We start from the raw sequence: 17,297 nt of genomic DNA, 5'->3' as shown, positions 1-17,297 counted from the left end.
CCTAACTGAAACCTACTCCATCCCTCGTGCGGGTTATGTAGACCAATCCACAAAGCGAAGCGAAGGCGGCCGCACATCGCGTGCGCCTAGGTAATGGCCCCTCCTAAATGGCAAGCATCATAGATAAGCTGACACGGTATTCCCACCAGCCGCCTAGAGCCTCGATGCAACAGGGAGCGTCATTCTCTGGGAACTTATTAACTTGGAAGATAAGGAACACTATGTAGATGTAAATTCAAAGGTAGTAAAAAAAACGGCCGACGTCTCTTTCAGTCCACTCAAATGCAAAAAACCAGGTGTTTTATATAGGGGAATAAAGCAAAAAAGAAGAAAAGAGAAGAAAAGTAACATTTCTAAAATGGTTACAAACATTTATGTTACTCCCTTCATTTTTGTATACAAGACCACTTCATATTTTTATGTCTAACTTTGACCATTAATTTTACCAACAAAATATGAGTCATATGCCACAAAAGTATGTCACTGGATGCACATTTTAGAGAACTTTTCGATGATATATTTTTTACGACATATAGCTCATATTTTGTTGATCAAAATTAAAAGTCGAAGTTTGACACCAAAAATAAAGTGGCATTGTATACATAAATATGTGAACATAAAAATAATAATATGTGAACAAGTTTCTTTATTTTCGTAAACATTTCTGTAAATTTCATGACCATTTTTTTGATGTTTAAAAAAATAATATATGTCATGAGCATTTTTTAAAAACTGTACATACAAATTTTTAAATAGTTATGGAATTTTAACGTATGCCATGAACATTTTTAAAAATTGAACAAACAAGGTTTTATACTTTACTGAACATTTGTAAACATATGAACATTTTTGGAAATGTTGTAAACATTTTTAATGGTTAAAAACACTATTTTACATGCCATGAACATTTTTCATAAATTTCAGGAATAATGTTTTACATCTCATTGAAGATGCTATAAATGTCATGATTTGTTTACATCTTGTGAACATTTTCAATGGTACCAACATGAATTAAAATGTCATGAACAATTTTTAGAAACGTGTGAACATATTATAAGTGCAATGACCTTTTTTCCCTTATTAAAATGTGTGAGCACTTTGTTTTTTTAAATACAAAACCCCTTTATTAAGTGTGTGAGCACTTCTTTTGAGGTGCGTGAACATTTTGTAGGACTATATATAAACCGTTGCGTTCTCGCTAGCTGGGCCTGGGCTACAAACGAAGCAAGGCGAGGCGAGGCGAGGCAGACGCGCCCCTTCCACGTACGGGAGCGCGGCGTCTCCTGCTCCTCCTCCCGCGGAAGGCGGCGTCTCCTCCGGCGACGACCGCCTTCCCCTCCTCCAGCGACGACCGCCTTCCCCTCCTCCGGCGAAGCGCGGTGTCTTCTCCTCCCGTGACGGCTCCGCGAATCCGCCGCGCCGCGCGTTTCTCTGCTCGCGTGTGAGTCCGCGCTCGCTCCTCCCTCCTCCCCTTGCTAGGGTTTTAAGGGTTTAAGCGGCGAGGACTACGGGGGTAATCAGTCCAGTTCGTTTCCGTCCTGCAGTTAGGTGGAACGCAGGAGCGATTCCGGTGGCGGGGAGGGGTGGCCGCGGCTGCTGTCGGGGGTCGATTCTCACCGTACGCTTCGGTCTTCCTTTGCTGTCGTGGACTTCGGGTGTGCCGGTGGTGGCCACTGCCGTGGGATCGAGGTACTGCGCCCTGATACGAGCTCTGTTTCCCCCTTGCTTCATCTGCCCAGCGAATTGGTGCTTGAGGTCCTCGGATTTCGGCCCGGGTTTGTGGGTGCTGCCATGCCGTTCAACTTGTTTGTGCAGATTGAGTCGTTTGGGGGTTACATTCCTGTTTGTATGCTTATTAGTGTGTCTTCCTCAGTCTCAGATTGTACCAGATTGTCTTCTTATCACACAATTGAAATTAATTACAAAAGTTCCCTTGATCTGCTAGCATTTGAGTTTCATTCATTGTTTTTGGTGAACCATACGCCAAGTCATTGTCTGGCTTGTGGTATTAGTTTGTTGGATAATTAGTCAGCTGCTCCTTATGTAGCATTAGGTTTTGAAATCTCTCATTTAAGAAGGCACTGATTGTCTATTATCATACAGTTTCAGTACAAAGGTTTCCTTAATCACCTACGATTTGAGTTGCACACATTCTCTTCTTAGGTTTTGAACTAGCTTTGTTTGAGAGTTAGAGATTCAATCTAAATTTATTTCCGAAATAGGTACCAAACTGACAAGTAAATTTTTGCAGTGGCTTGACACTTGCTCTTTTAAGATTTAGCGCCCATTCCTCTTCTAGAATTAGATATCAAATTGATTAGTTTTATGCTCATATTCATTATACTCGTCCATTGTTTTGATTCCAAATGGTGTGGCAAGCCCCAAAGTTCCTACAAAACTGATATATTCACCTAGCTGTGATACTGATATGCATGATCACTTTTGTTTGATTTGGCTTAAATGTTTACCCATGTTTTTCTTTAATTCTTTATAAACTGTCAAATATGCTGCCTCTTTTTGGCCTCCTTTTGTTAGAACCATGTTGATGTTGATGCGCTCACTTTGCTTCATAACATTGCTACATGTGTAGTCTAGGGATAAGGTTGCAGCTAGTACATATATGCTTTGTTTTGTCTCAAACATAGTAGCTTTTGCTTCCTTTGCTTACAATCCTTTCAGGAATATAATTTTCTGTAAGTATGATGGTTTTACTCTTCAGTAACCTACTTCTTTCTGCTCTTGCATTATATTTTAATTATCCAGTCACCCAGCTCCTTGTAGCCGTGGACTTCGGGTGTTTCGGTGATGACTACTGCCATGGGCTAGAGGTGTTATCCCTGATACGAATTCGGTATGCCCCCTGCTTCATCCGCTCTGCTAATTGGTGCTTGAGGTCCCTAAATTTGGGCCCGGGTTTGTGGGTGATGCCTCGCGGTTCAACTTGTTTGTGCAGCTTGGGTCCTGGTTCCCTGTTTGGGGGTTAGTTTTTTGTTTGTTTGCTTATTAATTCATCTTCCATAGGGGTTTGGTTAACTAAAACTCTACTTCATGTAGGCTTTAGAATCTCTATTTCGGAATATAGCAAATTCTCTATCATGCAACTAGAATTAATTGCAAAAGTTCCCTTGATCTGCTACCATTTGAGTTTCATACATTGTTTTTGGTGAACTATACGTTAAGTCATTGTCTGGCTTGTGGTATTTGTTTGTTGGACAGTTAATCAGCTACTTCTTATGTATCATTAGGTTTTGAAATCTCTCATTTAAGAAGGTACTGATTGTCTATTGTCATATAGTTATCGTACAAAGGTTTTCTTAATCACCTACGATTTGAGTTCCACACATTCTCTTCTTAGGTTTTGAACTAGCTTTGTTTGAGAGTTAGAAATTCAATCTAGAAATTATTTCTGAAATAGATATCAAGCTGACAAGTAACTTTTTGCAATGGCTTGGCACTTGTTGTTTTAAGATTTAACACCCATTCCTCTTCTAGAAATAGATATCAAATTGATTAGTTGTACGCTCATATTCATTATACTCGTCCATCGTTTTGATTCCAAATGGTGTAGCAAGCCCCAACATTCCTACAAAACTGATATATTCACCTAGCAGTGATACCAATATGCATGATCACTGTTGTTTGATTTGGCTTAAATGTTTACCCATGTTCTTTTTATTTTTTTACAAACTGAGAGATATGTTGCCTCTTTTGGCCTCCTTTTGTTAGAATCATGTCGCTGTTGGGGCGCTCAGTTTGCTTCTTAAAATTGCTACATGTGTAGTCTAGGGATAAGGTTGCAGCTAGTACAGATTTGCTTTGTTTTGTCTTGAACATAGTACTTTTGTTTTCTTTGCTTAGAATCCTTTCAGGGATCTAGTTTTCTGTAAGGATGATGGTTTTGCTCTTCAGTAACCTACTTTTTTCTGCTCTTGCATGGTATTTTAATTATCTAGTCACCCAGCTCTGCACCCTGCTGTTAAACTCTGAAGTGTGGTGGGTTTGGGAAATTTCTGGATAACTCTATTCTTCTCTAGTCTGTACAATACATATACTGGTTTACATGGGCCACGTGGGCCAGACTTACTCGCACATATACGGCCCAACAAACTCTAATACTATTTCATACACTGTTTTTGGTGAACTGGCTGTGATTGGAGTAATTTGCTTATTTGACAAGTTGTAATACTCCCTCGGATATGTGTATTATTCGTCATTATGCATTTGCGCTTACTAATTGATTAGTCTGACATAATTAAATATTTTCTTCCAGTTATCAAGCAACTAAGGATCAAATATGGCGTCATGCCAAGAAAGAAAGCGGGCTGAGAGAGAGGGCAGGAAGAAAGTTGCACAAGCTTTCAAGGAAGGAGCTATTTGGAGGTTGAAATTACGTATTCTTACTTGGTTAATGTGGATTTTGCTATGCGCTGAGTGGATATCAACAAACCGGGTACATGATGGTCTGCGCATGGCAATTCTAGCAGCCCCATGGACAATCGGTATTCTCTATTGCTCTACGGATTGGGTCCGAGATGTTTGCTGGGTTCTTATGCTGTACATTTGGCCTCAATGGATGCTGAACCTAGTATGTATCCTCATCTTCCTAAATTTATTTCAGCGAATGGTGATATATTTCCCTTATAGAAATACTATAGAACCCCGCACTTGATGATCATGGACTAGTTTATACTCCCTCCTTATATTAGTTTACAGAGGGAGTACTATCTAGGAGAGCAAGAACTAATTTAGCAATCCTTATGTATCAAAGTTGCAGAATTCCTTTTTTTGTGTGTGTGTGTGTTTGGCCACTCACAGTTCTGTTTATAGTCATGAACATCACTGTTTTGTTTGTGTGTGTTGCTCTATCTACTGCTTACAGTAATACTCCAATTTCTAGTAGTATTAAACTATTAATTCTGTTGCTTGAGTTAATAGATAGCAGAAACCAATCCTATCATGCTTAAACTAATATGCACCACAATTATTGGTTCGAAGCACATGTCTTTTCATAAGTTGTATGCAGCAAAATAACTTGATTTTTGTGTCTGTATGATCTAAAGATACCCGGAGAGAGATCAGTGAGACAGTATATAAACAAGTATGGAGTTGTTGGTACGCGCCCAATTGAGGGTGGTGGTTCAGCGGTCGTCTGCACCAAGTATGGTAGAATCTGTGGTCAGGGTTTATTAAGGTGATAACTGATGCTCATAATCGGCACCAAAGTTGGGGCGGGCAATTCACTATGGAGGATCTAAGGATGAGTGGACACCGCTGCCGCATTAAGCGTGAACCCATGTGTGATGGAAGTTTTGCCAATCTGCTATTAGATCTGTCCACGTTGGCTAGGCTATTGCTGGTAGATGAATTCAGAGATTCCCAAGGATATCCAATTAGTTATATCCAGGAACTGTACAACTTGATGGTCTCCCCTACAGTTGGTTCATGTCCTTCAAAGGCAAAGAAGGAAAAGTTCCTTAAATTCCTGCACAACCATCCAGCAGTCAAGTCACCAAGAGCAGTCACGATCCTCATAAGTGCAGTCTTCCAAGCCTATAAATCAATGGGTCAAATAGAGAAACAGAAAGTTGATGACCTTGTGGCTAAGATCAAGCTTACTACTAAGGATTGGAGGGTAGATGCTGCGTTGAACTCGTTACTTAACAAGGTGTTGCTATTCAAGTACAACGACCCCAATAACACTCTGACCAGTTATGCTCCCAGTTCGTGTGACCTTTTTAGGTTCTTACGGAACTTCCAGCAGCACGGCGGGGATGTAAGTTTTCTCATAATTCGAGTAATCCACACGCTTGTATTTTAGTTGTCGTCTGAAATAACGATATATGTTGTGCTTGACAGGCCAATCAGGGTGATAAAAAACAAAACATCTCTAACCTTGAGGAACTGGAGTATATTGCTTCATACAGATTTCCAACTTTCGTATCTACGCTTATTGAAGATCTTGTTATGGTGTTGGATATGCAGGGGATGTAAGTCTAAAGTTTGATTTTGTTTGCTCTATTCAAAACTGATGTTCCATCATAACTGATTTGTTATGCAGGTTACAATATGCTTGGGAGAACTACACGTGTTCAGCTTAGAGACTCACGGTAACGAAAGGTAATTCTATCTACTTTAGAGAACATGGAAAAAGTCGTGCTTTCAACATGTCCCAGGTTTGGTGGTCCTGACACTTGTTTTTTTTTGGTTGAAATTGCAGAGAGAACACTAAGTGAGAAGTGATTGTCAAGGACATGAGACCTGGGCATGTGGTTGAAATTGCAGAGAACAAGTGAGAAGCGATTGGCATGCAGGCCTGGACATGTTCTGAGTTGACGAAGAATTAGTTGTTAGCACTCAATTGCAGAGCGATCAGATTAGCTTTCTTGTCCTGATGCAGGGTATATCGTCTGTTTAGATGTATGTGCTTATTTTTGGTCACTGACCATTGCTTCGGTTAGCATTCGATCTGTTTCAGACTAATAGAATTAGATGTTAGCACGCTGTCTTAGTTTTTGGTCACTGAATTGCTTCGGTTAGCACTCAATCTGTTTCAGACTTCTAGAATTAGCTTTTAGCATGCTGTATGACTACGCTCTCTCTTGAATGAGGACACTGCCCCTCTTTAGCACTATGTTGCTTTGTTACTGGTCAATGGAAGTACTTGTTTTCGGTCACTGACCGTTGGTTCTACTTTCTATGAACTCCTATCTTTTTCATGATGCTGGCTGTTGCTTGTTATTGGTCCATCTGATTCAGACCTCTAGAATCTGATTCTACTGGATGAAGGCACTGTATTCCTTTTAGTACTCTGTATACACTTATGGTTTTTGTTACTTTGTGTAACAACTTTCTGTGAACATATAGTGCCTACGTCAAGTATGAATGGTTGTATACTTGTTTAAATTATGTTTCTCTTTCATTTTGTTGCCATCATAGCTAACTTGTGAGCTTTATGTGTAGACTATATATAGCCACACATTGCAGGAATATGGTAGGAGAGCTCCAATTGATGTATTTATTTACAAGTGTGGCATACATGGATTTGAATATGACTTTATTAATAAATTCGTCAGTGAAACCAATGCAATTATAAATCATTTAAATTATCATTGAAATTGAAATGGTAGTTACAAAATAATATTAAAATGTAGAAGAGAGAATATAAACGTTTTGTGCATAGACATTCTGCTGCAAAATTAGACGTGTATATCACAGAATCTTTATAGACCATTGTCTATATGGATATATATATATACATCCTAATTTACACATGCTGTTGGAGATGCTCTAACGGAAGCGACTAACATATCTGCAATCCAGATGAAGAGTTGATTTGCCATGTGCATACATACATCACGCTGACTAAATGTAGTTTTTTATTCAGATTTTTACATGAAAGTTCGCACTCCATCTCCTCTTTGCACCACACCAGCCATGGCATCCGGCTCCAAAACCTTGTGGGACGACCTCTCCAGCGAGCAGAAGAAGGATCTCTCCGATATTGCAGCCGACTGGGTGGCCCGAAGAGCCAGCCGGATACAGGCTGGCTTGCCGGCAAGCTCTTTGGAGTCGGCGCCATCGCCACCGCCTCGCCCGTCCATGCATGCCAAACATTCAAACAACCTAAAACAACATCCATGTAATCTAACTAAGGTATATACAGGCTACCAAACGCCTGAATGAATTATATTGCAAAGCTGCAAAGTAAATCGGCGTCGCTGCTCCTGAGATCAATTGTATTCCGATTGATCCTATCCTTAAAAAAAACTGTATTCTGATTTGATCCTAAAAAAGAATTGTATTCCGATTAACTGTGTGTGTTATTGATTGATTTTTGATTTATAATAGGAGTAGAGCGGAGCGTGTTTAGCCTTCAAAAGAAAAGAAAAAATAAAATCTGTGTGAGACGAGACGGATCCCCTTTGTCCTCTCAGCGCCCGCATCGGCGGCGCCGGCGATCCGCCCCTGCCTCTTCTTCCCCGCCGACTCGCTGCTGCCAATCCCCCCACCCCACCAGTAGTCCGACTCCGAGTCGCGCCACCACCATCCTCCTCTTCCCCGACTCGACCGATCCCGTGTTCAAAAGGCAAGGCAATCTAATCCCCAAATCCTGCCCTAGCCTGTTGCGGCGAGCTCAACACCTCCAGATCCATGGCGCTCCCCACCTTGCCCTTCAATCCCTCAACCCCGATGGGCCCCGGGTTTCCCGACTCGGCCATCCTCTGCAGGGTGGCGCGTGTGTCGGCGGACCGGAACGCGACCACCGCCGAGTGCCGCACCGAGGACGGCCAAGCCGTGGAGGTGTCCTTCTGGCTCGTCGACCCGCCGGGCGTCTCCTACTTCTCCGTCCACTGCCCCGGCATGAAGCGCGAGTACCACGCCTGGCTCATCTGCGCCGAGGACGCCTTCGTCCTCTTCAGCCTCAAGTTCTGGGGCCCCGCCCGCTTCTTCGTCTACACGGCCGGGAAGCAGTCCCTGCGGCTGCTCCCAAACCCCAACCACGCCTACTTCGGCGGGCAGCAGTTTGGCCTCTTGCCCCGTGGCGACGCCGACGGCGAGCACTATGCCGTGGCCTTCCTCGACCTCAAGTGGAATATCCAAAACGATGTTTGCCGGTTTGATGCCTATGTCTTCTCGTCTGAAACGCAGGCATGGACGACCAGGAAGGCCCGCTTATCAGACCCTGCTGACAAGCCATTGTGTTGTCGACATGCCTTGTTCGAGCAGATCAGGGTTGGAGCAAGCGCGCTGGGCTGGGTTGATACCCGCTATGGCATTCTCCTTCTGGACGACCTGTTTGGCAGGCATCCTGTCATCAAGATAATCCCATTACCAGTGACAACCGTTGGCTTGCCCGAGCCAATCATGCCGTATGACTATTACTGTGCCCCTGAGTACTTTTACAATGTTGCCTGCTGCGATGATCTCATCAAATTCGTCCACATCAAATACGATGACCCTGATGCAATGACCAGAGGTTCAGGTTGGAAAGCCACAATGTGGAATATGAAGGTCTCTGACCAAAATTGGTGCGAGCGCTACACAGTTGATGTTGCCAAAATCTCGGTTGACAAAAGCTTTTCTGCTAAATTGCCTCAGCTGTGGGATGATGAGACTCAACAACTGCAGTTGAAGAACCTGATGTTCCAAGGCCCGATTCTGAGCATGCTCAATGACGATTTGCTTTACATGATGGCCAAGGTGAATGATGAAGACGACACAGCCTGGGCCATCACTATTGACATGAAACATGCAGCTCTCAAGGCACTGGCAAAGTTTTCTGTCAAACCGAAGCAACAACTCCTCACTACACTCTGCTTCTCATGTGTCTTCCCCAAGTACCTCAACATTCCCCCAGGTGCTTCTTCCTTCTTTCTCCCCATGTCATTTAACCAGCAATGCTATCTTTGAATTCTTGGTCTGTGTGCTAGTACGCTAGTCATATACGTAACTTGTAAGTGCTCATGTGAACGTCTCAGTTTTGACACTATTTGGGCTCTTCGGGTTAATTAGTTTAGGTGTTTGTTAACATTAGAAATAGACTAGGGTTTCCCATGCATTGATTCATACTATGCTATCACTTGGATTCTTGATTTTCTGTTTGTTCTGAATGTACGTTTCAGTACCGAGTATTGACGCTGTTGCCATTGGACTTTTTAGCTGTTTGTTAACCTTCATCATACATGTTTACGCGATAGAAACTGGCATGAGGCAGCAGACGGCACACACAAAATGTTCTGCCAGTATGGACCCTTTATCTATAAAGACCTCAGTCATATAGGTAGACCTACTGCATGTTTAAAGTATGCAAGGTGATACAGCTGCTGTCGTCAGCAGGGCTAATTAACTTGTTCTACTAGCATAATGTTATGTTAATTGAGGCTGTAATTAACCGGCTCATTCCATTCCTTCTATAAACAGAAAGGAATTGTTGATGCCAATTCAAATCCATTCCCTGAATAAAATTAATTAAAGTATCAAATGAGAGACAAGTTTATCCTCAAGTGTCGTTTGCACTACACAATACCGAAGCACAAGTAGCTCTTGTGCAAATTGCACAGTGCCACATCTATCATGAAAATGCCACCACGTTGTCATCCAAGCCTCGTGTGTTACATTAGTCGGCTAGATCCAGTGTCCTTTCATCATTACGTTGTCGGTCCTTCATGCCATTTCTGGTCGACCAACTTCTGGCCATTCCAAACCCCATTTTACCACTGTGGATGGCCTTGACTGTTCGGCTGTGTCGCTCTCTGGTACCAATGTATAGCTCACTGCTGTGACTGTGGCTATGCTAGCAACTTCTGTAGCCCCAGGGCTTTATCTCAAAAGCGTTCATGTTGTCTTCATGATTAGATTACGATCCTATGGTTCTGGGGGCACTAAGGTTGATGCCTTCTTCCATTAAAATTGCTCCCTTGAGAAGTTAATTGCAGTTCTCCCCAATCTTGTGTATGTAACTATTTATTTGTCCAATTTTTCAGGGACAGAAATGTATGATCCCATGGAAATGCACTTTAAGAGGTAATTCATGTATTGCTATGCTACCATCACTTGTTCCAGTTCTCTATTTTTATTTGCATGACATCTTGTTGAACTCTGATGCTGATGTTGCATGTCTGTTGCCAGGATGAGTTTGGCACAGTTTGTTATGCAAGTGCAGCAGACTCGAGAATGGTTCAGGGAACTTGGTATTAGTCCGCTCTTGATATATTTAGCCTTTTATACTGACTTCTGTTCTAATATATCACATGTGCAAGTGAATGTTTGCCAACTTCAACCAAGTGGATATTTAGGGTCTTGATCTTAAATGATTTTCCTTTTCCTTGTGGCAATATGCAAATGTGTTAGTTTAATATGCAATATCACTATGAGCGGGTCAAGTATAATATCTTTGAATATCTTTTGATTTCCCCCTTCATTTGTGTCCGATAGAAATGTTAAGCAAGTACTGCCCTTGAAGCATTATTTCCTGCTGCTGCACATATACGTTCTTACAAAGTTGTGACTATCATGACTAGAAGATTCACGTCTGTGTGGTGCTTTGCAGATCTATTCTTAGATTGTGACTTGCCAACTTACAAGGAATCCAAAGCACTGCTTACCGAGTGTTGCCCAGTATCCTCTTTGTGTGTACATATTCATGCGGTAAGCTCTGTTCTGGTGACTCATAGATGTACTCCTTAAACGTATATTTATGTTTGCTCCCAGAAGCTTCAAATTATTTATCATCTCTTTGAACTACGCACACAATTGCTAGCAAATTTATATTCCTCTAATATGCTCTTGGTTTATTATGATATCTTAATTTTTCCTGAATCCTATAACATTTTGATGCAGCTACTGAAATATGCTACATGCACTGATGAAGCCTCCAATAATATGCAACATCTCTTACGGTATATAAACGTAGAAACCTGTTCATGCACTTGTTTACTGCAATTATATTCTGACTATAATGTCTATGTTTCCTAGTGCATTTGAGGGTTTTGATATGCTGCTTACCGAGTCATTTAATGAGGAAGCAAGTGATGAGACCCTGAGGAGCAAAATCATTGTGGCCCTTCCAATTTTAGACAAGTAAGTGAAAACCATACACATGTGTCTTCTTTATCACCAAAAATAATTATTTGTTCATCTTTCTATATCTTCCCCTCTTTGCAGTCTTCTGCAAAGTATGCTACCATCAGTGACTCCTGAAGAAAGGTACCAAGGAGTAGGAATATTTGAACAATATGAGAAGTCAGGCTATATGAAGAAGGGCCACCAGTCGTTTGGCTCTAATGCTGAGAAGGTTCGCCACAGCAAGAAGCGAAACCGTGCTAAGAAAAGGACTCACAAGCAGCAGCAACATATTTTCAAGCGCAATAACTTTGGGGGGAATGTGGCCTTGAACCGCTGGCGGTACTTGGGCGGCTGCATGCTGATGTCTGTTGGTATGTTGTCACTTTGCTGGATGGCATGGAAGATCTTGCAGTAGATACTAGCTTAGGGCTGCTTTCAGGCTGCTTTCGTCCTGCTCTTTTGCCTTTCATAATTGTCCTGTCCTGAAACCACCCTACGGAATCATGTACATGTTGTAGCCAGGTTTCGGGGTGAGTAAGTTGGCTGCAGCTTGCTGCTGAACTAAACAGTATATTACCATAGTCGCCTGCTCTTTCGGTGCATCGTATCTTGAATGATAGTTCCGGCTGTGGTTAATGTATGAACATGACGCGGTCTTTTTTCTTGACGATCATCTCCTTTATTCATTCATAAGGATGTTAGCATCATTTATAACCGCGTCAGGGGTGGATTCCATCCTGAGACGGGCAGGGGGATCTAGTTATCCTAGCCAGTTTCATGAGCTAGCTACCTGATTACTCTCTATTACAATGATCATATATAACAGTAAGATCTAGCGGATGGCACTAGCTACTGAAGAAGAATTAGCATTGATTAGGGCTGTGGGCGGAGTTGTATGATGGGCAGGGTTGGAGATGAATATATAGACATACCTCTCGGGTCTTCTTTGTGGTTCCGCTTCTATCAATACCTACTACTAAAGGGAGAGCTGTGGTATTCTTAATCCGTCATGCATCTTTAACAAAAAAGCTCCTAACTTTTTTTGAATCAACCCACAATCTTGACCCCATTAAATCCCGAACACTCGGATTTTAAACATGTCATCTTGAACGTTTTTTCATAAAGCTCCTAACTTTTTTGGAATCAACCCACAATGTTGACCCCAATAAATCCCAAACATTCGGATTTTAAACATGTCATCTTGAACGTTTTTTCATGGCAAGTTGACACGAGGTGGCAACTTTAGTTGTTACAACATGGCAACGTTGTCCCAATTCGTTTTTTTGTTTGAAATTTGCCATGATTGTCAACCTCGCGTGAACTGAAGTTACCATGAGAAATGTTTGGGCTGCCATGCTTAAAATCCGAATGTTCGGTATTTACCATTTTCGATCTGTAAAAGCGGTTCCCTCTCGGTCTCCCGTCTGGCACACAACTATGGGTCAGGAAAACGGTTTTCACATAGGTTCCTCACCTCACGTACGTGTTTGTAGGAGCTGTTGCTGCGTGTGCAGGAATTCACAGGGAAATTATATCGGAGCCTCGACGATCACCTTTTTGGGAATTCCGGATCCAACCACACTTGAAGCTCTCGCAGTCCAAGAAGCGCCATCTTTAGCGGATGATCTCTATTAATGGATAACCTATATGCCATGAAAAACGTTCAGGCTGCCATGCTTAAAATCCGAACGCTTGGTATTTATCAGTTTTGATCTCGAAAAGAGGTTCCCTCTCGGTCTCTCGTCTGGCACGCAGCTATGGGACAGGAAAACGGTTTTCACATAGGTTCCTCACCTCACATACGTGTTTGTAGGAGTTGTTGCTGCGTGTGCAGGGATTCAGAGGGACCTTTTTGGGAATTTCGGATCTAAGCACACTTGAAGCCCTCACAGTCCAAGAAGCGCTATCTCTAGCGGATGATCTCTACGAATGGAGAATCTATATTGCCTCAGATTGCAAAACTATAGTCGACGACATCAAGCAGAGAAGTGCGGCAGTTTATGGTGTGATTATTTGGGAAATCAGAGTTCGTTCTAATCTTTTTACTACTTGCATTTTTAGTCATTGAGTTTAGGACCTTGAATACCAAGGCTCACAATTTAGCGAAACATGCTCTTACACTCGGTGTTGTCTGTTATGTTTGGTTAGTCAACCAAGTTGATCTTACTTTCGTCCCTATAAACATTGTGATGTTTTAGATAAAGGCTCCACATAAATGAAACTTCATTTTGAGAAGGCAAGTTTCATTTATTTTTATCTTTTTTCGAATAACAACTTTAATTGTAAAAAACATCAGGGCCGGAGTGCTTCGTACCACACGTGTGGCACTTATCATTTGGGTTCCATAAATACGAGCTCAGACGATTGGAGACAAGGAAGTTGCATACGAGCCGCCGGACGAGGAGATAAAGGCCGAGGCCGATGTCGCAGGCGATTCATCAGGTTAGTGCGGCGCGATCAGCCCCTTGCAAGAGCGTCAAGAAAGCACGACAATATCTCCCGTGGCTTCCAAGGAGGAAGAGATGCGCCGACGGCGACGTTGACAAGGCCCACACCATCACGTCTCTCCTATCAAGTCGTAAGATCTCAGCCTCGCCCGCACCAAGGTCGTCTGCAACAACGGCCGAGCCCAACGTTAAGAGCATCTCCAATAGAAGATGCAAATTTGGAGATATAAAACAGGAGATATAAAAATTTACATCTCCAAAAAAGAGGCAACTTCAACAGATGATGCATATTGGAGATGTAAAACTGCAACTCCAATAGAAGATGCAAAATGGAGATGTAAAAACTAGTGGGCGGCCGCCGAATCGGGGCGGCAGTGGGGACGATGGCGGCGCAACGCAATTTGGGGCGGCGGCGTCGGGGCAGCGACGGCTGTGCGTGAGGGCGGCGGAGGTGCATCGGAGGGGCGGCGGGGGTGGTGAATCGGGATGACGGTGGCCCGAATCGGGGCGGCGGAGCAACGGCGGAGCGGGGCTGCGGGCGGCAGCGGTGGTGGAATCAAGCGACAGTGCGGGGATGCATCCGGTGATGCGGGCGGGGCGGCCACGGCGGTGCGCGGATGCATCCGGTGATGCTGGCGGGCCGGCGGTGCAATCGAGCGGCGACAGTGAAATTGAGCGACAGAGAAAAAACGCCCGATTTGCGGCGTGTGGCGGCAGCCGGCAGTCGATACCGGCGGCAGGGGTGCCAAAGGGGGAGAATCTGGCACGAGGTGACGACAGTGGGGTGCGGCGGGCTTGCGGGTGGGCGTCAGGAGGAAGAAGAGGGGTTGGGGGAAGAAAATGGAACGACGGGTGATGTTTTTACGTCTCCAGTGGGTGGAGATGCAAATTTGCATCACAAAGTGATGTATTTTAAATCTCCGGGAGGCGGAGATGTAATTTTTTTTTTGCATCTACATCATCTGTTGGAGAAGGGTTTTTGTGCCCCAAAGATGCAAAAGTTAGTTATTTTTGCATATACATCTTCTATTGTGGTGTGTTTGGTAGCCTTGTGAGCCGGGCCTAGTGATACGTCTCCGACGTATCTATAATTTTTGATTGTTTCATGCTGTTATATTACCATTCTTGGATGTTTTACAATCATGTTATAGCAACTTTATATCATTTTTTGGGACTAACCTATTGACATATGCCTAGTGCCAGTTGTTGCTTTTTCTTGTTTTTACTTCGTAGAAAATCAATACCAAACGAAGTCCAAATGCCACGACACTTTTTGGAGATTTTTTTGAACCAGAAGAAAACTTGGGAGCCAAAGAAGCACCTTGGGGGAGGCCCGTGGGGCCCGCAAGACACCAGGGCGTGCCAAAGGCCCCTGACGCACCCTAATGGGTTATGGGGCCCACGGGGGTCTCCTCCACCGTCTCTCAGCTCTATAAATACCCAAATATTCCAGAAACCCTAGGGGAGTAGACGAAACACAATTCTAGCCGCTGCAAGTTCCCGAACCACGAGATCCAATCTAACACCATCACGGAGGGGTTCATCATCCTCATTGCTGCCTCCCCGATGATGCATGAGTAGTTCACCATAGACCTACGGGTCCGTAGGAAGTAGCTAGATGACTTCTTCTCTCTTATTCAGTGGTCTCTTGGAGATCTATTTGATGTAATGACTTTTTGCGATGTGTTTGTTGGGATCCGATGAAGTTTGAGTTTATGCAGATTCTATCCATGAATATTATATTAGTTTTTTTTGATCTCTTGTATGCATGATTACTTGTAGACTCGTATTTCTCGAATCTTTGGTTTAGTTAGGCCAACTAGATCTATTTTTATTGCCATGCGAAGAGGTGCTTTGTGATGGGTTTGATCTTGCGGTGTCCTCTCCCAGTGACAGAAGGGGCAGCGAGGCACGCATGTATCGTTGCTATTAAGGATAAAAGGATGGGGTCTATTCCTACATGAATAGATCTTGTTAACATCATGTCACCGTTCTTATTGCATTACTCTGTTTCTCCATGAACTTAATACACTAGATGCATGCTGGATAGCGCTTAATGTGTGGAGTAACAGTAGTAGATGCAGAATCGTTTCGGTCTACTAATCTTGGACGTGATGCCTATATAATGAGCATTGCCTTGGATATCGTCATAATTATTTGATGTTCTATCAATTGCCCAACAATAATTTCTTTACCCACCGTATGCCATTTTCTCGAGAGAAGCCACTAGTGAAATCTACGGCCCCCGGGTCTATCTTGATCATATTGCTTTCCGATCTATTTTTCTATCGTTTTGTTTTCAGATCTATTATTTCAAAACCCCAAAAATACCTTGCTGCACTTTTTCTTTACTTATTTTATTTTGTGTTTTTGCAAGATCTATTTATCCAATCCCATACTATTTAATCTATCTTTTTACCGAGGAGGGATTGACAACCCCTCTTATGCGTTGGGTTGCGGGGTTTTGTTCTTTGTGTGCAGGTACCGTTTACATAGTGTTGCTTGGTTCTCCTACTGGTTCGATAAATATTGGTTTTATAACTAAGGGAAATACTTGCCATTGTTGTGCTGCATCATCCCTCCCTCTTTGGGGAAATACCGACGTGATACAAGCAATCACCTGGCTAGCTCAAGCCTGACTCAGTGGAGCCTAGATGAGGAAAATAGGCAAAAAAATTGACATCTGCAGATTGTTTGGCTGCCCGCATATAGACCTCTCGCATTAGGGGATCAACTTTGGCTTATAATTTGGTTGCCTGCATTGGCTCGGGTCATGCAACTACATGGTGTTTGGTTCCATGCAACAAATGTTGTTTGGTAACCTCTTCGGCGTGGCGTGAAGAAAAATTCATACACACACAATAGAAGATAGTTGTAAACCATAGCTAATCACAGTTTAAATAAAGTGTGACACTTAAACATATCAGTTCAAACGCAAAGAATTACGGTAAGAAAATAAACCAGCTAGAGCATAGGAAGGGCAGTCCTAGACGTTGAGGGAGAATGCGTCATCATGCTTGCTGCACTTGGTCACCACTTCAATGCCTTCGTTGACGAAGACGAAGACATATTGAGAGTGTCCGGAGTGAGCAGTTTGAACGTCACCATGTAGCGTATCCTGATCCGATGGACGGAGGCGAAGGGGACCCAACCCTGATCGAGGGTCACCCTGCCGTCCATCAGCCGGACAGTCACCCTCCACGAGCAGCCGGTGTTGGTCCTCAGCTTGAACTCTTGCATCATCGCTAGGAAGTGTTTGGTGAAGTCGAGAGGCATAGGGGTGCA

General features: G+C 43.2%; 1 protein-coding gene and 1 pseudogene across 1 annotated transcript; both read left to right on the top strand.

Moving 5' to 3' along the window:
- The first annotated feature begins 1,223 nt into the window (after nt 1-1,223).
- On the top strand, nt 1,224-6,690 carry LOC123057738 (uncharacterized; annotated as a pseudogene).
- Nucleotides 6,691-7,874: 1,184 nt separating this feature from the next.
- LOC123060043 (uncharacterized) lies at nt 7,875-12,255 on the top strand. Its single transcript, XM_044482604.1, has 7 exons — nt 7,875-9,358; nt 10,485-10,524; nt 10,630-10,691; nt 11,051-11,148; nt 11,341-11,399; nt 11,476-11,580; nt 11,665-12,255. Exons 1-7 carry the CDS (start codon nt 8,152-8,154, stop codon nt 11,978-11,980), a joined length of 1,887 nt encoding a protein of 628 aa, XP_044338539.1. The 5' UTR covers nt 7,875-8,151; the 3' UTR covers nt 11,981-12,255.
- The last annotated feature ends 5,042 nt before the right edge of the window (nt 12,256-17,297 follow it).

This window comes from Triticum aestivum, chromosome 3A, assembly GCF_018294505.1.
Source record: "Triticum aestivum cultivar Chinese Spring chromosome 3A, IWGSC CS RefSeq v2.1, whole genome shotgun sequence".
Taxonomy (NCBI): Eukaryota; Viridiplantae; Streptophyta; class Magnoliopsida; order Poales; family Poaceae; genus Triticum; species Triticum aestivum.
This window is presented reverse-complemented; position numbering and strand designations above follow the sequence as displayed.

Excerpts from the sequence above, each read along its gene's own strand:
- LOC123060043 (XM_044482604.1), top strand. The coding sequence starts at position 8,152 with ATGGCGCTCCCCACCTTGCCCTTCAATCCCTCAACCCCGATGGGCCCC. Across the intron at positions 10,525-10,629 it reads ATGGAAATGCACTTTAAGAG|GATGAGTTTGGCACAGTTTG; the intron begins GTAATTCATGTA and ends GTCTGTTGCCAG. Across the intron at positions 11,581-11,664 it reads GCCCTTCCAATTTTAGACAA|TCTTCTGCAAAGTATGCTAC; the intron begins GTAAGTGAAAAC and ends CCCTCTTTGCAG.